Genomic DNA, 14,201 nt, shown 5'->3' with positions numbered 1-14,201 from the left:
TTTCATTCTCTTTGGACCATTTGGATCTAAAGGCTTATGCTTAAATGCTTGATATTAGTTTCTTGGACAAATAGTGACGTTGAGGACTATGGATGAGTTTCCTTCCAAAGCATTTGCCTTTCCATCAAGGCAAACTATGGCTACTTTAAAGAAAATATAAGATAGTTTGGATTTGTTTAACACGTTTTTGGTCACTGCATAAACTACCGTAATTCCATTTGTAATATTTCATAGTTTGGATGTCTTTACTATTATTCTAAAATGTGGAAAATAGTAAATAAAGATAAATGTGCTGTGTCCAAACGGTTGACTGCTAGTGTAAATATCCTGCATGTATGGCTGCATCAGACAGTCTCTCATCGGCTCATTCACAGCATGGGGACCTGCTTTACGATCCATTCATACATTGTGCTTTCAATAAATTATATTCACACAAGGCAGAATGATGCTCCCTCACACAGGGGACGGGAACTTACCGGTTCCTCTGCTACCTGTTTCAGTCACACTCACCCACCAGGAGCACCAGGCGGTGTCTGTCCCTGTCCTCCCTAAGGTAGGGGACCACCTCCATGTAGGTAGGGGTCCGGGCCGAGCCATCCTCCATGTAGGTAGGGGTCCGGGCCGAGCCATCCGCCCCAGCGCTCCCCCTCCTGGACTGGGCCGCCGCTCTGGCCCGACTTCCCCTCCTGCCCAGTCGGAAACTCCTTCTCAGGCCAGCTGGGACGGGGAGAGATGGATGTGTGAGTGTGTGGGTAATGCATGTGCGCGCCAACCCACCTGACAGGTGTGTGACTCACAAGCTAGCAGGAGGGAAATCCTCACTATGACAGCTCAAACACTATGACACTATGACACTATGACACTATGACACTATGACAGCCGTCACAAACACAAGTTCATGTTGACGTTCCGTCATGCTGCTTTACCGTAATTCAAAGCAAGCTGGACAGACGGGGCAGCAGAAGGATATTTGCCATGACATAAAGCAGCACTGTGCAAAGGAGGCCAAAATGTGTCCTTTGTGAAACTCTGTTTGGTCGTGTCATTTAGTTCTATACAGAATAACAGTGGACTTGACCTGGGTTCTGGTGACTTGGCACTAGACTAGAGCTTGACTTGTACTTTGATGACTTGAAAAGGTTTCTAAAGTCTTGACAAATGATCTTGTGTTTGTCGGCTTGGATTGAAAGTGATGAGATTTGTTCCAGCAGACGACTACTGTAATTGAATTTCTCCTTCCTGAATTTGCATGCAATGATTGAATTATTATTATTATTATTGTTATAGAAATCAAACTCGTGGTGTCTTACAGTTTTTATTGCATTGAAGTCCTACATATTTAGTTACATTTAATTTAATGAAATTGATGATATTTAGTGATAACCAGCAGCCAGTCATCGAGTACTCTCCGAGGTGCTGTGATCCACACCGGGCTTTGAGTGCTGTCCAGGGTGCTGAAGGCAGCAGCACTCCCGAGCGCCCGGCGGATTTCAAGGCGGGTCGCTGGCTTCCCGCCCGTGGGAGGTACCGGCCTATGAGAGGACGGTAGCTATCAGTCTGTAATTATCTGTGATATCTTACACTTGTTTTCTGGCCTATTTAACCTGTCGATTCACATACTGCCAGTGCTGACACTTAAATCTGTCCGACACTGTCAAACTCCACAGATCTGTTTCCTGCTTTGCCTGCACCTGCTTTTGCCTGCCTTCCTGTTTGTATCATGAGTTTGAGCTCATGAAAGAGCCAGAAAGTGCCATACTTTGCTCTAATCTGATTCTGAAAATATTTGACTTTGAAAAGCGAACCACTGAAGCCTGCTTTTCCGCCTGTGTTGGAAGCCTGGATGTGAACTGTTATTATTACTGAAGTGAACTCTTAGTTATTATTGCTGAAACCTTCACCTTGTTTGGACCCAGAGAAGTGGATTTTCTCTGTTTGAACATTGAACTATCAATTCCTGTTGGGAATCTAACCCACAACTGTTTGCACCGTTGTTGTGATTTTGAGTCAGTAAAGACTTTTTGTTCCGAGTTGACTTGCTGTTCTACAGTACATTTAGATGCGAGACCTGACACAAATGACTATTGACTTGGATTGATTTGAGACTTATGCCTCAAGACTTGAGTGTGACTTGGGATGCGCGTAAAGTTGACTTGCTCACACGTCTGTTATGAAACTCCACAAAAGACTTACAAGCTAATTCGTACTTATCACACTTCTGAAAGAATCAATAATCAATCGCACGTTTTGGTCCATGTTTCACCGTCCATTTCACGTTGCTTCCCTTGGTTCACCTTATCAGAAACTTTGGACCCACCAAGGATGAAGAGTGTGAACGCTGGAGCTGCTCAACAGGGTTAAAAAGGCAACAGCGATGGCCTTGATGACAACAGGGATCATCGTAACACTTGGAGAGTGCTAAAGCGCACATGGGTGGCAAGATACCAGATGAAAGCAGCGTTCAAGAAACCATCAACACTGCCACCCACAAACTACTATCACGCGCTCTCCTGATCTAACACAACTCTGTCTCCAGCGGAGCAAGAGTCAAGAGATGACAAGTTGGGAGCCAAGCGTCCCAGAATAGTCGGTCACGCGTGGCTTGTAAGGCTGTCTGACAGCCAGCGTCTGCCATGCGACTGTGGTTTGCCTCGGCTTGGCAGGCTGCCTCTGCCAGGGATGCCTTGACGTCAGCTGTAATTTCACAATGTAAGCATATCTGTCCATTCCCCCCTCTCTGCTTTGCCGGTTTTGGGGGGATTTCAAATATCTTTTTGTAGACAAGCTGGTGACGGGTGATTTAAGCTGATGATTTCACCCAACCAACCAAGCAACCAATAAAACCAACCTTAGACAGTGAAAGGGGATCATTCTTATTTCCTCAGGGGAAATGAGATGTATGACGTTGAGGAAAACGACATCCCAAAGTAATTCTCCGTCTTAAGTAATTCTGCCAATGAAATTCAGAGAGGCAGCCTTCATCTTTCAGTGAATAACGGTCCAGCTCTCTGCATTAAATAACCATTAACTCATAGTATCTTTTTGAGGGAATGTTATTATGACATTTCCGCTTCATTCGACACTAGTATCACTATAGAGTGAAGGGTGAGAGGACAGATGAGTATGAGAAGGAAGGTTCTGCTCTGCATGCAGCAGAGGTCATGAGCTGGATTTGAAGCCCATCATGTCAAGATCAGCTGATATGAGCCTCGGCTTGCAGTGCGACCAACTCTCAGTATTAAACCTCGTCGTTCTCCATAAACAAACTCAGACCATCTGGGTACTTTTGCATGGTAGAGCTACCAGTCTCAGCAAAAATATTCCATCTCACTATTTTCCAGGATGCTGACAGCCAAGATAACCTGATATGTAAAAGTGAACATGGTCAAAACTGACAGACTAACAAAAATGCGAGATTTGGTTCACCAGTGGTCCACAAAAAATGTCTTTGTTGCCTCCACCAAGGAGCTTATGTTTTCAGTGCTGTTTGTCTATTTGTTTGTTAGCAGGATTACGGATAAACTACTGGCCAGATCTTCTCGAAACTTCGTAGAAGGATGTAGCATGGGCCAAGGAAGAACCCATTACATTTTGTAGTGGATCTGGATCCGACTCAAGCAATAATAGCACGAACAAACAATAATAATAGCGGGCCTTGGCGGAGGTCTGCACACTCTGAGTGCCCTTCTAGTTTTTGTATCTATAATACACCACTATGTGCCTTCTTCACTGTGCCTTCTTCACTGACTCTCCCCTTTCTCGCTCTCTGTACCACTATGTGCCTTGTTCACTGACTCTCCCCTCTCTCTCTGTACCACTATGTGCCTTGTTCACTGACTCTCCCCTCTCTCTCTCTCTGTACCACTATGTGCCTTGTTCACTGACTCTCCCCCCCCTCTCTCTGTACCACTATGTGCCTTGTTCACTGACTCTCCCCTCTCTCTCTCTCTGTACCACTATGTGCCTTGTTCACTGACTCTCTCCTCTCTCTCTCTCTCTGTACCACTATGTGCCTTGTTCACTGACTCTCCCCTCTCTCTCTCTCTGTACCACTATGTGCCTTGTTCACTGACTCTCTCCTCTCTCTCTCTCTGTACCACTATGTGCCTTGTTCACTGACTCTCCCCCCTCTCTCTCTCTCTGTACCACTATGTGCCTTGTTCACTGACTCTCCCCTCTCTCTCTCTCTGTACCACTATGTGCCTTGTTCACTGACTCTCCCCTCTCTCTCTCTGTACCACTATGTGCCTTGTTCACTGACTCTCCCCTCTCTCTCTGTACCACTATGTGCCTTGTTCACTGACTCTCCCCTCTCTCTCTCTCTCTGTACCACTATGTGCCTTGTTCACTGACTCTCCCCCCTCTCTCTCTCTCTGTACCACTATGTGCCTTGTTCACTGACTCTCCCCTCTCTCTCTCTCTCTGTACCACTATGTGCCTTGTTCACTGACTCTCCCCTCTCTCTCTCTCTGTACCACTATGTGCCTTGTTCACTGACTCTCCCCTCTCTCTCTCTGTACCACTATGTGCCTTGTTCACTGACTCTCCCCCCTCTCTCTCTCTCTGTACCACTAATCTCTCTCTGTACCACTATGTGCCTTGTTCACTGACTCTCCCCCCTCTCTCTCTCTCTGTACCACTATGTGCCTTGTTCACTGACTCTCCCCTCTCTCTCTCTCTCTGTACCACTATGTGCCTTGTTCACTGACTCTCCCCCCTCTCTCTCTCTCTGTACCACTATGTGCCTTGTTCACTGACTCTCCCCTCTCTCTCTCTCTCTGTACCACTATGTGCCTTGTTCACTGACTCTCCCCTCTCTCTCTCTCTCTGTACCACTATGTGCCTTGTTCACTGACTCTCCCCCCCCTCTCTCTCTGTACCACTATGTGCCTTGTTCACTGACTCTCCCCTCTCTCTCTCTGTACCACTATGTGCCTTGTTCACTGACTCTCCCCTCTCTCTCTCTGTACCACTATGTGCCTTGTTCACTGACTCTCCCCCCTCTCTCTCTGTACCACTATGTGCCTTGTTCACTGACTCTCCCCCCTCTCTCTCTGTACCACTATGTGCCTTCTTCACTGACTCTCCCCTCTCTCTCTGTACCACTATGTGCCTTGTTCACTGACTCTCCCCTCTCTCTCTGTACCACTATGTGCCTTCTTCACTGACTCTCTCCTCTCTCTCTGTACCACTATGTGCCTTGTTCACTGACTCTCCCCCCCTCTCTCTCTCTGTACCACTATGTGCCTTGTTCACTGACTCTCCCCCCTCTCTCTCTCTCTGTACCACTATGTGCCTTCTTCACTGACTCTCTCCTCTCTCTCTGTACCACTATGTGCCTTGTTCACTGACTCTCCCCCCTCTCTCTCTCTCTGTACCACTATGTGTCTGCCTTGTTCACTGACTCTCCCCCCTCTCTCCTCTCTGTACCACTATGTGCCTTGTTCACTGACTCTCCCCTCTCTCTCTCTGTACCACTATGTGCCTTGTTCACTGACTCTCCCCCCTCTCTCTCTGTACCACTATGTGCCTTCTTCACTGACTCTCCCCTCTCTCTCTGTACCACTATGTGCCTTGTTCACTGACTCTCCCCTCTCTCTCTGTACCACTATGTGCCTTCTTCACTGACTCTCTCCTCTCTCTCTGTACCACTATGTGCCTTGTTCACTGACTCTCCCCCCCTCTCTCTCTCTGTACCACTATGTGCCTTGTTCACTGACTCTCCCCCCTCTCTCTCTCTCTGTACCACTATGTGCCTTCTTCACTGACTCTCTCCTCTCTCTCTGTACCACTATGTGCCTTGTTCACTGACTCTCCCCCCTCTCTCTCTCTCTGTACCACTATGTGTCTGCCTTGTTCACTGACTCTCCCCCCTCTCTCCTCTCTGTACCACTATGTGCCTTGTTCACTGACTCTCCCCCCTCTCTCTCTCTCTGTACCACTATGTGCATTCTTCACTGACTCTCCTCTCTCTCTCTCTCTGTACCACTATGTGCCTTGTTCACTGACTCTCCCCTCTCTCTCTCTGTACCACTATGTGCCTTGTTCACTGACTCTCCCCCCTCTCTCTCTCTCTGTACCACTATGTGCATTCTTCACTGACTCTCCTCTCTCTCTCTCTCTGTACCACTATGTGCATTCTTCACTGACTCTCCCCTCTCTCTCTGTACCACTATGTGCCTTGTTCACTGACTCTCCCCGCTCTCTCTCTGTACCACTATGTGCATTCTTCACTCACTCTCCCCTCTCTCTCTCTCTCTGTACCACTATGTGCCTTGTTCACTGACTCTCCCCTCTCTCTCTCTGTACCACTATGTGCCTTGTTCACTGACTCTCCCCCCTCTCTCTCTCTCTGTACCACTATGTGCATTCTTCACTGACTCTCCTCTCTCTCTCTCTGTACCACTATGTGCCTTGTTCACTGACTCTCCCCTCTCTCTCTCTGTACCACTATGTGCCTTGTTCACTGACTCTCCCCTCTCTCTCTCTCTGTACCACTATGTGCCTTGTTCACTGACTCTCCCCCTTCTCTCTCTGTACCACTATGTGCCTTGTTCACTGACTCTCCCCTCTCTCTCTCTGTACCACTATGTGCCTTGTTCACTGACTCTCCCCCCTCTCTCTCTCTCTGTACCACTATGTGCCTTGTTCACTGACTATGTCCCTCTCTCTCTCTCTCTGTACCACTATGTGCCTTGTTCACTGACTCTCTCCCCTCTCTCTCTCTGTACCACTATGTGCCTTGTTCACTGACTCTCTCCTCTCTCTCTGTACCACTATGTGCCTTGTTCACTGACTCTCCCCCACCTCTCTCTCTCTCTCTCTCTCTCTCTCTCTGTAGTGTGCGTGCAGTTGTTCTTGTGGCATCTATTAAGTGATCAATAACAGCTTAAATCCCAGACTCGGAGGAAACACAGAGTCTGAACCACATCCTCAGGTGGAACCTGGCCTGGCCTGAGGAAAGATCAAATGTGCATTATTAAATGCACATGACTCCCACAATTGATATAAAGCAACATCTGTAATTCACCTTGCTTAGTACAGGCATACGGGCCTTTTCACAATCAACCATATAGGTGCACGCGCAGACACACACACACACACACGCACGCGCGCACGCATGCATGCGCACACGCGCAGACACACACACACACACGCACACACACACACACGCGCACACACACACGCGCACACACTATGCATGCAAACACATCGTATCCAATCCGTGAGATCAAGACAAATGGGTTAAATGGGACGGCTAAAACCTCATTTGCCGTTCTACTTCACTTTCCAAAGTCTCCAAGAACCACAGAGCTACATCATCAGACGACCTGGTTTGTGAATAAAGCCAGGATTTCATTTTCTCTCTGCTTTTCGTACGGCGAGATGTCGCCTTTTCCAGTGTCAGTGGGCTTTGAGGGGGAGAAAGCCAAGCATCTCACCAATGTGGATTCCCGTTATTGCTCCATAGTCTGCGTCCTCCACGACTGGAAAAAGAGGAAGACAGAAGGAAGAGTGTGAGAGGAAACTGTGGACACAAACCGCAAGGGGATGACATACTCGCTGCTCTGAAATTTCATCCTCCAAGTATAAGCACATGCTCTGACCCGAATGTCCAAATGATTTGCTTTGTAAACACAGACAACTTCTAATAAGACTTCTATTTAGAAATCATATCCACAATTTGAAATTATTGGCATGAAAGTGAAGTATCGTGGAATGCCATTAAAGCTATTATCTTAAGCCCTGGTTTTACGGCACAAAATCATTTGGAAATAGAAACCTCTGCATTTTGGAAACAGAGTGAGGAAAGTTATTACCATTGGATGGTGATACTCTTTTATTCAAATGACACATCATAGGTAAGAAGGTAGGAAGGTAGAAGGTAGGAAGGTAAGAAGGTAAGAAGGTAGGAAGGTAAGCAGCCACAGTACCTTCCTCGTCATCTGCGCAGCATGTGAGGAGAACAAGAGCAGTGAGCGCAACAGCAGGGCAGCAGAGGGGAGGCTCAGCTCACCCGTGACCTTCACCTTGACCGTGACCTTCAGGCATGACCTATTGACCCCGGGGATCTCTAATGTGTTTATTGGGGGAAAGTCTTAAATGGGCTTCTTTTATTCTTTGCAGGTGTGGCGATTTTATGAGGAAATGTTTTGCGGATCACCTGTTGGCTCGACTGGCCAGGGCTTGAACAGGGCTTTAGGCCGCTGCAGGGCAACTCTCCTGTAGGAGAGAAGGTAAGGTAAAGGTAAGGTAAGGTGAGGTAAGGTAAAGTAAAGTGTATTTCTAGAGCACCTGTAAACACAGCTTGTGCTAACCAAAGTGCTATACAAAATTAAAATACAAAGTAAGACACAAGGAGAAACATACCGATGACAACAATAAGCAACAACAAGGGACAAACAGATAAAAGGTTATGGAGTCAAAAAGGCCAGAGAATAAAAATGTGTCTTTTAGCCTGGATTTAACAACAGATGGCAGCTGGTTTCACAATCAGAGAGCAGAAACTGCAAAGGCTTTGTAACCTTTGACCTTTAGTCGTGACCGTGGGACATGAGATTTACAGTAAGATGGGGCCTGACCATTAAGAGCTTTGAAAGCAATCAGCAAGGTCTTAAATGTAATTCTAAAATGAACATGAAGCCAAGCTAAGCTCAGACCCGAGTGATGTGCTCATGCTGTTTAAAACCAGTCAACATCCCTGCAGCTGCATTTGGGACCATCTGCAGGCGTTAATGAAGACCGGAGGAGGCCTAAATAAAATGAATTGCAATAGTCCAGTTGTGATGTAATGAAGGCGTTAATTACTATTTCCATATCATGGAAAGACACAATCGTCTTGAGCTTGGAAATGGTTCTTGACTGATCAAATCTTTTTTTTTTAACAACGGAGCTGGTTTCTTCATCGACACTCAGGTTTTCTTTTGCATGTGAGCACCTTTCATGGAGCTGCTGCGAGGGGATGAGCCCCGCCCGGGCGTGGCTGTCTCCGTGACGACGGGCCTGCCACCAGGTGTGGTCCTCGGTGCTGATGATCTGGATGACGTCGCCCCTCTTGAAGGCAAGTGCCGCCGCCCTGCAGGGGACGGTGGGATCCTCTCTGGGGTCGTAGTCAAAAAGAGTCCGAACAAACAACTGGGGGGGTGGGGGGGTGGGGGGGGGTTAATTATTTAGCTGAAAACAGCTTCCATACAGATGAGGAAAGAAAGAAGAGACGCAAAGTTGATAATTGATTGTATTTATATCGCACCTTTCTAAATTACTCAAAGCGCTTCACATATGAGGAGAAGGGGGGAGGGGAACTCAAGTCATCCACCAATGGCAATGTATGTTACATTATAAAACGGATAGTTCTGGCCCCTGATTATGATTGGCTGAGCCGCGTTTGAAGTCGTACAATATTCTATTATCACCTGTGACCACATCACATCATTACTGCGCCAAACAGCGTCTGTGTCGTCTGTATGTTAAGTTGGCAGCCATTCTGCTTTGTTGTGGCTGAAGGACTACATTGGCTGAAAGACTACATTGCCCAGAGGAAGAACCATTATTTGTTATCAATATAGCATGTTCTTGTTGCTGTGTGTTTATTTCATGAAACCTTGCCAGCTATACATGTAGTAACCGTTTCATAAAAGCAATAAGCCCCTAGAGGCCATGATTTACAGTCATTTTACAACAGCTAAGGGGCGTTCTGTTCCTGTTTTCTGTCTCTACTGAAGCTGTCTTGAGCTGTATTCTGACAATAAACACATCTTTGTCTTGTACTCTTTCATATTCGGTGTTGTTTTTGAAAAACAAATGACTCAAACCATTAAAATGCCCCTATTCTCTTCCCCTTGTTTCCATCTTGGACCTCCATTCCATTTAGATTTGGCAATGAGCTCTTTCTGAATAAATACATTGGAAAACAAAGAGGAAAATGTTTTCATTAATTGTTAACTAACCCTTTCCACAATAACACAAAAAAAATCCTTTTATTGAATTGGCACTGCTCAGTGAAGAACTGACTCAACAAGGTACAACTGATTTCATCTGTTTCTACAGCATGAAAACAGATGGGCATCTTTCCCAGTTTAGCCAGCTTCCATGTAAATGTTAAAGCTAAAAAGGGCACATCGTGGGGGGGATGTGTACTGTATATTATATTTACGGTACCTTCTTCTCACTAGATGACACCTCTTCCTTGTTGTCAGCAGGGATGACTGTGAAGGTAACTTCACCCTGAGACCGAGCCTGACAAGAACAACACGACATTCACTTACAATGATACAAGAAAGGAGGGAGAGAGAGAGAGAGAGAGAGAGAGAGAGAGAGAGAGAGAGAGAGAGAGAGAGAGAAATAGCCAATCAAGAGACACTGATGAAAACAATGTGAGAGCGGACAGATGAGACTAACCAGAAGAGGAAGGACATCCTTTGGCTTCCTGTGCTCCAGTGAGACTCCGTTCACCTCCTTCAGCTCGTCCCCTTCATGAATCAGGCCTATGAACGTGACACAAGAGACATACTGCAACCCATGCAGGCCCGCTATGGAGTAACAGTCACCATAACTGTAGACTGTAATAAATTACATTTTTTAATAGGGGTGTAACGGTTCACAAAATGCACGGTTCAGTTCGATACGACACAGCGGTGACACGGTTCGGTACGGTTTTTTTTAATACAGAAAAAAAGTAGAAATTCCTAGATTTTCATTTATTGATTTATTTCACTTATTGATTTTATTCTTTTCACAGTCTAGTCTACATTTTTATTTCAGTTTACAACAATGTTTTTTTATTAACACCTTTCGAATTTTTCCATCTCAGTTTTTAGTTTACCACGACATCCTTGTAGAAGACTTGCACTGTTCAGCAGTGACAGATTCGTTCGGCTTGCAATGCGTATTGAACCTAAAGCTTCGTACGTAAACGGTTCAATACACAAACACACGTGTATCGTTACACCGCTCGTTTTTAAGCTTACCACTCCTGTCGGCTGCACCTCCTCTCATGATGCGTGCCACCACAATAGCCCCAGAGGATGCATCTCTCTTAATTGTGGCCCCCTGCGTTGCGCAGGCGGGGGGGGTGGTGGTGATGAATGGATGCGGGTGATGAACAAACAGAAAAGCAGATGATAAATCAATGGATAGAAAGAGGAAAAAGATGGACAGAGACGGAGAGCGAGAGCAACATGTTGATTTGATTACGGTCCAGACAGGCTACTCAAATAAAGTCCCTCCACTCCCGACGAGGGGTTATTTGTATCAAGACGGGACCATTTAGCCGGCTGCATTCATGTAACACACAGAGCGCTGGAAAAGGTTTTCCAAATCAGCATTATTTTCAACAGATGTGATGGATGTGGAGCAAATCGCAATGGAAAAGCGCATCTCATGTCGTTTGCCTACAATCAGCTCACGCTGGGGTGTAACCGTGTTGTCTGGAAAACGGGAACATACTGGATCGATCAAAGAGGCCATGTCATCAAAAGGTCAGGCCCCTTCCAATCTACTTTTGGGATCAATACAAAAGTATGTTCTCCATTATTGGCTCCGAGTACCTTCCCGTCCCAAAGCTGAACCACTTATACAAGAGTAGGCACACACACACACACACACTCACGCACGCACGCACACACACACGCACACACACGCACACACGCACACTCACGCACGCACACACACACGCACGCACACACATACACACACACACACACACGCACACTGCAAAAAAAAAATACAGAAATCCATCTTAATAATGACGTTATTCTCATATTTGCTCTTAGAATATAATAAAGTTAAAACTACATCATAATTCCATTGTGTCACATGCAGTATCATTTTTTTTTGGAAAAAGATTACAATCCTGAAATATGGCAGCAATATGGCAGATCACTCAATTAGTATCAACAAAAATGACCCGTGATTCAAGAAAAATCTTCAATAGGGTGTCCGAGTAGTGCAGCAGTAGACTCCCTGCCTATGCCACACGGTGTCGCAGGTTCGAGCCCCCGTGTTACCTCCGGCTTGGTCGGGCGTCCACACAGGCACAATTGGCCGTGTCTGCAGGTGGGGAAGCCGGATTAGGGCTATGTGTCCTGGTTACTGCACTAGTGCCTCCTCTGGTCGGTCGGGGGGCACCTGTTTCTGGGGGGAGGGGAACTGGGGGAATAGCGTGATCCTCCCACACGCTACGTCCTGCCGGTGAAACTCCTCGCTGTCAGGTGAAAAGAAGCGGCTGGTGACTGCACATGTATCGGAGGAGGCATGTGTCTGCAACACTCCGATCGGCAGAGGGGCTGGAGCCACGGCCGGGACAGCAGGGGGAATTGGCCAAGTATAATTGGGGAGAAAACGGGAGATAAATCTGGGGGGGGGGAAATAATAATAAAGAAAGGAAAGAAAATTCTTGAAATGAGTTGATGATTTACATTGGAAACTAGTGAAATTATCCCCCTAAATAGCAGATTCTTCAATCAATACTGCATTAAATTACTTTGTGAAAGGATGGATTTTTTTTTTACATTGCACACACACACACACACACACACACACACACACACACACACACACACACACACACAGGCAGATACTTCACAACGATGCTGCAACTCTGCGGTGTGTCACAGCTGATATATGGCAGCAGTCAGCAGAGATATGGAAGAATTGACTGTGTGGTGGTTTTGAAGAAAGCAAGCAGCAGCAGCAGCAGCAGCCCGGAGACAAAGGTGATCCAGGCTGTTGCAGAAAGCTCATTCCTGATGTCTCCCCTCATTCTGAGGGGCCTCGCTCCTGGCTACACCTTTGCTTACGTGGCTTTCGCGGTCTCGCTACTTGACAACATGACATAAATTCAGTCCCCGCGCAAAAGTTCCGCCTTGAGGCGCTCGGATTCTTTTATTGCTTTGAACCGCCTCCGCGCGTCGGATATTGTTGCTGGACAAATTGCACGTTTTGGAGGCCAGTTGCTCTGTTACATGGTTGTCTTAACTTCAATACCTGCGTTTTTTTTTTTACATCGTGTGCACACAGCCTTATGTTTTGTGTGCAATTACAAGGCCAGTTTGTCCAAATGGGAAACAGGCTGTTTTTTCTGAGCTTTTTGAAGGTTTGTCTTGGAGGGGAAAAAACAACAACATTCAACCAGTGCACTCCTCTTATAGTGATCACTTTGGGACGGGGTCAAATTGATCACTATAAACGGATGATTATTATAACAGATTTTTATTATTATATTTACTGAATGTTATTGACTTTAAAAATCCACTGTAAGCCTGCAGCTGGTTCAAACACAGTGGGCTCGCATAGACAGTTAGCCGTGATCTCTCCATATACAGAAAGACATGCACCAAGTATTGACACTGGCTCATTTTTGGCAGTTTGTAAGTAAAGAAAATATATAATTACTGTCGTTTTGAACATTTTCTCCATTCTTCTCAGGTGTGACAAGGCCCAAAATGATCACAGTACGCGGAGTATTGATACAACAACTTGTGTATAGGAATGATTTGGACCAAGCTTTTTGATCAATATACATAAGCGGTTGATCACTATAAGCGGATTCCACTGTATGTTTACAGTCAGGAGAATCTAGGCTTTTTCTGGGTCATGTGTGAAAAGAGAACATTTGATCAGTTTACAGTCTTGACTTTTTCTTACTTGACTTGACGTTTTACTGACCAGGGGATCTTTGGTTTTGACCAGACTGACAATTTTGACCGAGTCCTGGTCCTCCTGGACATCGTCCGGCATCGGTGGCAGAGCGGCCTCAAAGTCTCTCTGAGCCACCGTGTCATGGACACACAAGAAACTCTATGATGGAAACAGAAATATATGTAAGATGCTGGCAGGTGTTCAGGGGTGTCACAAGGATTTCTAGGCCCCCTGCAAAGATGTGGCACTGTCCCCCCCCCCCCCCCCCCCAACCTGATACATCTACTGTAACTTAGTGCAGAAGAACCTCACCTCTCTGAAGGGCCACCTCAAAGTACTCCCCCCCCCCTTCCCCCCCTGAAAGTGTGCCCCGGCATGCACTGCATTGGCTAAAATATCTCCTCCCCTGCACATTTCTGTAAACGAACCTATACATTTCTGTAAACTAACCTATACATTTCTGTAAACTAACCTATACATTTCTGTAAACTTACCTATGAATAAGCATCAAAGCCAAGACAGTTCATTTAAGTCCATTTTCGTTGTTAGCTTTGGCTGTGTGA

At 46.2% G+C, this 14,201-nt stretch overlaps 1 protein-coding gene across 1 annotated transcript in view; it reads right to left on the bottom strand.

Moving 5' to 3' along the window:
- The window catches only part of LOC310796784 (MAGUK p55 subfamily member 7-like), a gene marked incomplete at its 5' end in the record, with an annotated part of 28,788 nt that overhangs the window by 7,214 nt on the left and 7,373 nt on the right, over positions 1 to 14,201 (bottom strand). Inside the window, 8 exons of the mRNA XM_083659018.1 lie at positions 511 to 717; positions 7,443 to 7,496; positions 8,165 to 8,223; positions 8,939 to 9,135; positions 10,159 to 10,236; positions 10,399 to 10,484; positions 10,968 to 11,049; positions 13,666 to 13,797. Of these exons, the coding sequence (XP_083515144.1) occupies positions 511 to 717; positions 7,443 to 7,496; positions 8,165 to 8,223; positions 8,939 to 9,135; positions 10,159 to 10,236; positions 10,399 to 10,484; positions 10,968 to 11,049; positions 13,666 to 13,797 (895 nt within the window). The remainder of the gene's footprint in view (positions 1 to 510; positions 718 to 7,442; positions 7,497 to 8,164; positions 8,224 to 8,938; positions 9,136 to 10,158; positions 10,237 to 10,398; positions 10,485 to 10,967; positions 11,050 to 13,665; positions 13,798 to 14,201) is intronic.

Source organism: Poromitra crassiceps (genome assembly GCF_964638095.1).
Source record: "Poromitra crassiceps genome assembly, chromosome: 23".
Classification (NCBI taxonomy): Eukaryota; Metazoa; Chordata; class Actinopteri; order Beryciformes; family Melamphaidae; genus Poromitra; species Poromitra crassiceps.
Note: the sequence above shows the minus strand (reverse complement) of the source record. Positions and strands in the feature narration are given on the sequence as shown.